This window comes from Tupaia chinensis, unplaced genomic scaffold (genome assembly GCF_000334495.1).
Source record: "Tupaia chinensis unplaced genomic scaffold, TupChi_1.0 Scaffold000673_1, whole genome shotgun sequence".
Taxonomy (NCBI): domain Eukaryota; kingdom Metazoa; phylum Chordata; class Mammalia; order Scandentia; family Tupaiidae; genus Tupaia; species Tupaia belangeri.
This window is the reverse complement of record NW_006160196.1, coordinates 1,664,008-1,672,190: the sequence shown is the minus strand read 5'-3', so window position 1 is coordinate 1,672,190 and position 8,183 is coordinate 1,664,008. Positions and strand designations below refer to the sequence as shown.

Genomic DNA, 8,183 nt, shown 5'->3' with positions numbered 1-8,183 from the left:
GCTGTCATGGGGCCCACAGGGCGGCGGCGGGCCACGCGGTGTGGGCTGCGGGCCAGCTGCAGGCCCCCCAGGACGCTGACGAAGGGGGCCTGGGTGGGTGCCGGTGGCAGTGGCCAGGAGGAGGCATACAGGGTCCGGAACTCACGGCTGAAAGCATCGGCAATCTCCCCAGTCAGGAGGGTCACCAGGCCGCGGTGCAGGCGGGCGTCGCTCCACGTGAAGCTGGGGGCACGGAGCGGGGCGGTCAGGATCTCTGCGGCCGGCACATACAACCTGGCCCCCATGCCTGGTCCCCAGCCAGGTGTCAGGCCAGGCCAGGTGCCCTCAGCAAGTCCCACTACCCCTCCGGCCTCAGGTGCCCCTCTGCAGAATGGGAACAACCACAGGCCAGCAGGTGGGGTGGAGGTAAAGGCATTGGATACCACATTGCTGATGGGGCGATTCGATTCCCAGACACGGTGGCTTGAAAGCCACTCCAGGGGCATGTGCGTGTGTGCCCAAAATCCCGAGAGGAGAAAGGAGGAGCAGGAATTGTAAAGTGGCCCTCCCCACAAAGGGCGGTTTCTCACTTTCCCTCTCTCTGTCTTTCTCTGTCCAGGGCCCCACAATCCCTATGACAAAGACCTAAAATAAAGAGAGAATGGAAAATGAGAACCTGCCCTGGAGGAGGTGCGAGGGTGACACGCAGAAGGGAGCCACACGAGGGGACTGGAACTTTCTAAAGACCCCTCAGGCTTATCATCTGGGATCAGACTGGAGTTTACACCTGGGCTCTGGCCTGTCCTCACTGAGGATGCCCGAAAACCCCCGTTTCCTCCTCTGGAAAGAGGTCGGTTTCTGACACCCACAGGGACTGTGTCCTGCGGCTCCCTGGCCAGCGCCGTGTGCCAGGCTCGGGCTCCGCTTGTCTGTAACACGGAGCTCAGTTCCATGCATGCGACCCCCTGCACGTGGCCTGCGCTGAGCCTGGCGGGCGGGGCCCTGACTGCCGCCGGCACAGTGGGTATTTCGAGCTCGAGCACAGGAGAACCAGATGGTGATGCGGAGGTGAAGCGTGACACTGCCCGGCTGACCGCTCCCCCGCCATGAGGTTCCAGGTTCACATCTGGAGGCCCCCTTGAACACGAGTACACCGTGACCCGGGGCTAGTGGAGACGGGGGTGGGCCACGGTGCAAGGACCCTGAGGGGGTGCTGGTCTCTCTGCCTCTCCTGCTCATGGAAAAACCAAACAATGAAAACTCCTGAGAAGGAGAAAGGGCCCAGCACAGACCGCGAAGCCCATCAACGCCATCATCCCTCTCCAGCCTCTTTGGAACCGAATGACCCTGGGCTCCGAGCCTGGCGGTGGGCCTGGGATGTCTCGCTGTTCCTCCCCAAGCCTCACTTTTGCCCATCTGGAAAATGGGGTCACCATGGGCCAGCTGGGGCTGAAGTCAAACACTCAAAGTCAAAGCCTTGGAGGACCGAGCACACGGCGGGTCAGCAGGCAGGGCTGTGACTGACTGGGTAGGGTGACAGAGTCCTGGCTGTCGCTCGGATTGTGATGCCCCTCCCCTGCCTGTGACCTCAGCCCTGGAGTGGCCAGTGAGAAGCCTGGGGTCTGTGAGGTCACCCACTCCAGTCCGCCTCACTGAGACTCTTGTCAGGCAGCGGCCCTGGTCCGAGTCCGCCCCAGGACGCCAGGGCTCTCGGGCGTTAGGAGCCGAGTACACTGCGGGCGCTGACTCCGCGGCTAGACCAGAGACGCGTGGGCTGGGGACGGCCAGAAGGTCATTCATTCAGCAGTTCCGGGGAGACCCAGGAAGCCCACGGCCTGGCTCGGGCACCGTCACTGCCGCCAGGCCACCATGGTCCTCGGCTGGCTGCTGCTTCTGGTGACAGCTCTGCCACCCGGCACGACAGCCGCCAAGGACTGCCTCTTCTGTGAGCTGACCGACTCCAAGCACTGCCCCGGTTCCCACATGCACTGTGGCGACGACGAGAACTGCTTCACAGGCCACGGGGTGTCCCCCGGCGCGGGGACCGTCATCAACAAAGGCTGTGTGCACGCCACCAGCTGCGGCCGCGAGGAGCCCGTCAGCTACAAGGGCGTCACCTACAGCCTCATCACCACCTGCTGCTTCGGCCACATGTGCAACGATGCCCCCAGTCCCACGGGCACCTGGGTGCTGGCAGCCACCTCCAGCCTGGTGCTGGGCTTGCTGGTGCCCTGGCATCTGCTGTGACCAGCAGAGAGAGCAGGCCTGGGACTGGCCTCCCAGCGCCACCACTTCTTGCACCCCTCCCCCGGCCCCCATTAAACGGCCAGAGGCCCTGAATAACCTCTGTGGCCCTGGCTTCGTTCATTCTGCGCTGTCCACCCGGAGCCCGGCACTCATGCGGCATCCACAGGCCTGATCCCGCCGGGGCCAGACTTGGGGCTGACTACCCTGCTCTGTCCACTGGTCCTGTCACATGGATTTGCTTTCTTTTTTTTTTTTTTTTTTTTTTTTTGGTTTTTGCAATAGGGCGCATGCACTCGCGAGACAGAGACAGAGAGACAGAAAGTGAGAAATCACCTCCAGGAGGGATAGCCACGCCGCAATCCCTTCTCCTCCATACTCCTCTAGGGATCTTGGGCACGCACGCACATGCACCCGGCGTGAGTTTTAAGCCACCAGGTCTGGGACGCGAACTGTGGTCGACTACGTGGTAGTCCAGCGACATAGCCATTACGCTAACTGCTGGTCCCCATGGCTTTGCATTTTGACCAGGCCGCTGCTTTCCATGGGTGGTGCCTTAGAGTCAGGGAGCTTGGTAAAACACGTACAGAGGCCAACAGGTGGCGCCGTAGGTAAGGCGCAGGACTCCCACACGGCCCACCGTGGTTTGAGTCCCAGACCTGGTGGCTCAAAACTCATGGCAGGTGTGTACATGCGTGCCCAAAATCCCAAGAGGAGAATGGAGGAGAGAGGGATTGCGGTGTGGTCATCTCCCCTACCCGAGGGGGAGTAATTTAATTTCTCCCTTCCTGTCTCTCTGTCTCTGTCTCTGTCTTTCTCTCTCCCCAGCAAGCACATGTGCCGCACAGCAAAAAAATCTCTCAGAAAAAAAAAATATATATGAAATAAGTGACAGCTGACGTTTGTGGAGCACTCCTTACACCACAAGCCAGACACCCTGAGCTCACAGAGCCCTCACGCAGACCTGGGAAGGTAGATACTGGCCAACCCCAGTCTCAGCCCTAGCAGTTCTCAGAAGCTCTCAGGCCCCGTCCTGGGCCAGGTAAGGGGCGGGCCTGGAACGCTGTTTTAGCAAGTCACCCAAGTTCCGACGAACACCGCGGCTCCAGAGCGATGTCTTCAGCCGGGCTCTGCGGACACAGCTGGTCACGTGTGGGCCTTTTTCCTTTGGTCATTATAACTGGGGGAGCACAAGGCTACCAACATCTCCCGGGTCGAGGCCGGGCTGCGGCTCAGCACCCTACCCGGCACACAACAGCCCCTGCGACAAGGCGGCCTCCAGCCCCGCGTGTACTTCTGTCCGGAAACTGTACTCAAGAGGCACCAACCACGCCAGCTCTGCAGAGGGAAGCCGAGCCCAGAGAGCCGCACAGCCCTTAGCTGACAGAACCGGGACTGGAGCCCAGGTGCCTGGCCCACCACGCTGTGACCCTCAGAGGTAGGTGGGGGCGTTCCTGCGCTTTCCAGACGGGACAGTGAGGCGCAGGGTGTGGGACGCACCAGCCTACAGTCAACTGAGAAGCGGGCCAGGATTCAAGACCGGCCAGACCCCAGAAAGGAGAGGGAGGGACGTGATCTCAGGGTGGGCAGCCATCCTCTCGGCTCTCACTCCTTTTTATTCTCTTTAGGTTTTTGCCATGGGGCTCATGCGCAAGATGGAGAGAGGCAGAGGAGGTGAGAAATCACTCCCCACAGGGGATGGCCACGCTGCAATCCCTTCTCCTCCACACTCCCCTTGGGATTTGGGGCACACGGGCACGCACACATGTCGGCCTGATTTTCAAGCTGCCAGATCCAGGACTTGAACTGCGGTCGGCCATGTGGGACCCAACACCTTAACCACCACGCTATCTGTTGGCCCCGTGAGCTCCCATTTCCTCACTGATGCTCGAAAGGTAGTTTCCTACCCAAGGCAGAGGTCCTGCTGGGTTTGAGACTCCCCCCACCCTCAAAGTGTGGGCCCTGGCTTCCAGAAGAGGACACACAGGCCACGGGGCCGGAAGAGAGAAAGACTTCCCCGAAGCCACGCAGGCAGGCCAGTGCTCAGGCCGGTCCCCGCCTCGGGCTCACCGGAGGGTGTGGGGCAGGTGCGCTCCTTACCTGTAGGACCCTGAGATGACCCTGTCACCATCAAGCAGCACGAACTTCTCGCGCACGTGGCCGCTCACCTGCCGCCGCCAGCGGCTCTGGAAGCTGCAGCCCCGCACGACCCGGACGTCCAGATTCTGGGGGAGCACACCCTTGCTCAGGCCCCCCAAGGGCCCGTCCCTCGAAGCTGGTTCTACCTGCATGCCTGTGGCTCCAAGCGTCTGTCCCAGATCCCCCAGAGCCACCGATATCCAGCCCAGGGGTCTCTTGGGGATAACCTAACTCAGCGGCCCCCGGGAGCACCCCCACCCCACTGGCATGGTATACAATCTCAGGAGACCCTCTCAGGGGGCATCTCCTGGATGGCCGTCCCCACCACCCCCAGCACCGGCGGGGTGTAGGCTCCTGGGTCCCCTGGCCCCTACCTCCGTGGCCCAGGGATTCACCGCCAGTTGCCGGGCCAGCGCCAGGAAGGCGGGCAGGTGCTGGCGGTCCAGGAGCAGGTAGACAGGGACCCAGCGGCGTGTGGCAGCGACCACCAAGTCCGAGAGCAGGTCTGGGTCAGTGAAGACGTCCATGACCACAGCCACCAGCTGGGGGACGGAGAGGGGGCGTGGACACACAGAGTCGGGTTCAGGGGGCCCGGTGGGGGCAGATACCAGGGACCTGGGTGAGGTGCTCTGGGGGCTGAGGGGAGACCCTTGGCTCAAATGACACCTGCAAGTGAGAAAAAGCCCCAGCTTCTAATGCTGGGGAATGTCGTCGTAAACCACGAGCCTCCTACGGTGAGCTGTGGCCCTGAGCCGGGACACTGCGGGGCCAGCGACTGGACGTCCTTGTGGGGCACCGTGTGGCCGCACTTCTGGGTCCTCAGGGGTGTCCTGGGTGCCAGGGCGAGAGGCCGAAATCTAGGCCACCAAGGAGAGCATTGGGACCCGTGGGTGCTGAGGGCTGGACCTTGCAGGCAGAGTCAGGAAGTGGTGGGAAACTGTGATTCAGCAGCCAGACGGCCTGGGTTCAAACCCCCGCTAGGGCACTTTGAGGTAAGGGTCTTAACCTGTGCCTCAGTTTCCCCTTCTCCTCTCTGGGCGTAACAGTCCCTACCTCTCCAGGTCTCAGAGGGTCAAGCCCATTGGCCCACATAAAGCACTCAGCACGGAGCTGGCCGGTGCTAGGATGGTCAGAGTGGGCGTCGGCCCCGTGGCCTGTTGGTCACGGGAGTCCGATCCCACATGGCGGCCTGTGCAGTCTGAGTCCCAGACCCGGCAGCTTGCAGACCACACCGTGGGGGCCAGCAGGTGGCGTGGCAGTTAGGGGTGCTGGACTCCCACACGGCTCACCGTGGTTTGTGTCCCAGCTTGCTTTCTCACGCCCCCCCTTCCCTCTCTGGTCAAATGAAAATAAAGTTAAAATAGAATAATTCTTAAAAAAAAAAGGGGGGGGGGACCAGCAGGTGTCGTGGTGGTGAAGGCTCTGGACATTCCCACATGGCCGACCACGGAACAAGTCCCAGACCTGGTAGCTTGCTTTCTCACTTTTCCTCTCTCTCTGGCCAAATTAAAATAAATCAATGATTAAATAAAGTAAATAATTATTAAAAACAAAAAAACACTGTGAGGGAACCAGCAGTTAGCGTAATGGCTATGTTGCTGGACTCCCATGTAGTCGACCGCGGTTCGCGTCCTGGACCCGGTGGCTTAAAACTCACGCCGGGCGCTTGTGCGTGCGTGCCCAAGATCCCGAGAATGGAGGAGAAGGGATTGCGGCGTGGTCATCCCCCCTGGGGGGTGATTTCTCGCTTTCTGTCTCTATGTCTCTCTCTGTCTGTCTGGCGAGCACACGCACCCTATAGCGAAAAAACCTCTCCAAAAACAAAAAAACACTGTGTACGTACACCCAAATTCCCACAGGATGGTGAAATGGAGAAGGGACAGCAGAAGGACCATGCCCCACTGGGGGTGTCCTCTCCCCTCCCTCTCTGGCAAGAGTACCCACCCTCTGGCAGAGGAAGGAAGGGAGGGAGGAAGGGCTTTCCAGGGAGTTCCATCTGGGCCCTCCTGAGGGGGGAACCCCTAGCCTAGTGATGAGGGTGGAGGGGATGGAGTGGGTGACCGAGACAGGGAGGGTCATAACTCAGTTCCCAGGGTGTGGATGCTTGGGAACAGGGGCCCCTAGGAACCCCTAGATCCGGGGGAAAGATGGCGTGTGGAAGGGTGCAGTGCTGGCTCCAGAGCTATGGGTCCTGGGGGATGTGGACTCTTGGGGCCTGGGGTAGGGGTGTAGACTTGCACATCCCGGGGCTGGCATGGGGGGACATCCAGGTCTGGCAACTGGACTCCAGGCCCTGAGCACCCACCTTGTGGGCAGCCTGGATTTCCTGGCGCACCAGCTCCTTGAGGGGTGGTTGGCCCTCTCCGGGGGGCTGGGTGTACAGCTGTGCCCGGGTGATGCCCTTCCAGGCCGAGTCCTCCGGCCAGCCCAGCCGCAGCACGGGCGCCGGCTCCTCCGTCTGCCCGGGCCAGTAGGTCAGGCTGCTCTCGTCCCTGTCGGTGGCAGCAGCTCCCTCCGGCCCGCCAGGCTCCTGGCTGGATACTGTCCAGTCTTCGGCCGTGGCCGCCAAGCCCTGGACCTCGTCCCCGCTCAGGAAGGGCCGCAGGCCCTCGTGCTGCATGCAGGCCCGGAAGGCCTCCACGCCCTCACTCAGCAGCGCCTCGAGTGCCAGCCGCTCGCCCTCAGAGTACAGGAAGGCAGGGCTGGCCTCTGTCAGGGGCAGCACCCCAGCCCCCGGCTCCACACTTTCCAGCACTGCCAGCTGGGAGGCCGCCATCAGGGCAGATCCAGCGGGGGGACGGCGAGAGGCTGGGTCCCCGAGGGTTTGGCTGTCTTTCGGGACTGACCATCTGGTGGTATCCCAGCACACTATGTGGCCATTGGACCCCGAATGTCCGAATGGCTGCCTGTGACTGTCCCCAGCTCACTGTCCATGTGACTGTCCCTAGCTCACTGTCCAGTTGGAGTAAACGACGGGCCACCCGATGTCTCCGGCAGCTCAGACCAGCCTGCCTGCCCCCAGCCAGTGCTGTTCCTGGGTGGCCGTCTCTGCTGGTCAGCCCGACCACCTGGCCATCTCCGCCTGACCACACCACACGCCCCACCTACTGGCCACACCGTGCCCCGACAGACCCTTCTGCTGTTACTAACTTGGTCAAGAAGACCGCCCACCTGCCCTGACTGAAAGTCTGGTTGACCACCTGGCCACTTCTAGGCAACAGGCTTCCGGCCCATCTCTGGCCACCGGTTTTCCCTACTAGCAGTATGGCAGGCCGGTCTGCCCCGGCCTGTCTGGCTCACACCAACTGCTCTGCCTGGGGTCTGAGTCCCTGACCACGGGTGAACACCACGGCCTCTGCACCAACGTCTGTCCAGGGACTTCTCTGCTCAGCCGGCCCACACACCGACCGTCCGAGCCTCCTGCCCACTGGGCCTGCCCTCTCTGCCTCAGAGGACCCTCCTCCCTGGCCAGTCTGGCACGCTGGTGCCTGGGCCCTCACACTCCCCCAAGCTGCTGCACTGGAGTGACCAGTGCTACAAGGGTCCTATCCCCATGGAACCACGTGCGACTGCTAGCTCTAGCCCACCCAGGGCGGAGGCCCCACCTGCCCAGCCACCATTCCCCAGCTGTCCCAGCTGCCCCCGCCGAGCCCTGGCCAAGCTGACCCCAGTCCAGGTTTCCACCTGAATCCGATCTACCAACCGATGGTTCACTTTTCCCTGGTCAGAGACCACTGTCCTGCCGTCTCCTACCTACCCAAACCCCAGCCAACCCTAGGGCTCCAGACCCCCAGGTAATCGGGATGCCTGATCCCTAGACC

The 8,183-nt window shown here is 61.9% G+C and overlaps 2 protein-coding genes across 2 annotated transcripts in view; one reads left to right on the top strand and one right to left on the bottom strand.

The window, feature by feature from the left end:
• SACK1E (scaffolding CK1 anchoring protein E) overlaps nt 1–7,261 on the bottom strand; it is a 17,724-nt gene extending 10,463 nt beyond the window's left edge. The window contains 4 exon segments of the mRNA XM_006160193.3: nt 1–222; nt 4,324–4,448; nt 4,737–4,904; nt 6,668–7,261. The exon segment at nt 1–222 is cut by the window's left edge and continues 211 nt beyond it. Of these exon segments, the coding sequence (XP_006160255.1) occupies nt 1–222; nt 4,324–4,448; nt 4,737–4,904; nt 6,668–7,138 (986 nt within the window). The 5' untranslated portion in view covers nt 7,139–7,261.
• SPACA4 (sperm acrosome associated 4) lies at nt 1,615–2,318 on the top strand. The gene has a single exon (XM_006160192.2). It carries the CDS (start codon nt 1,849–1,851, stop codon nt 2,224–2,226), a length of 378 nt encoding a protein of 125 aa, XP_006160254.1. The 5' UTR covers nt 1,615–1,848; the 3' UTR covers nt 2,227–2,318.
• Nucleotides 7,262–8,183: the final 922 nt, after the last annotated feature.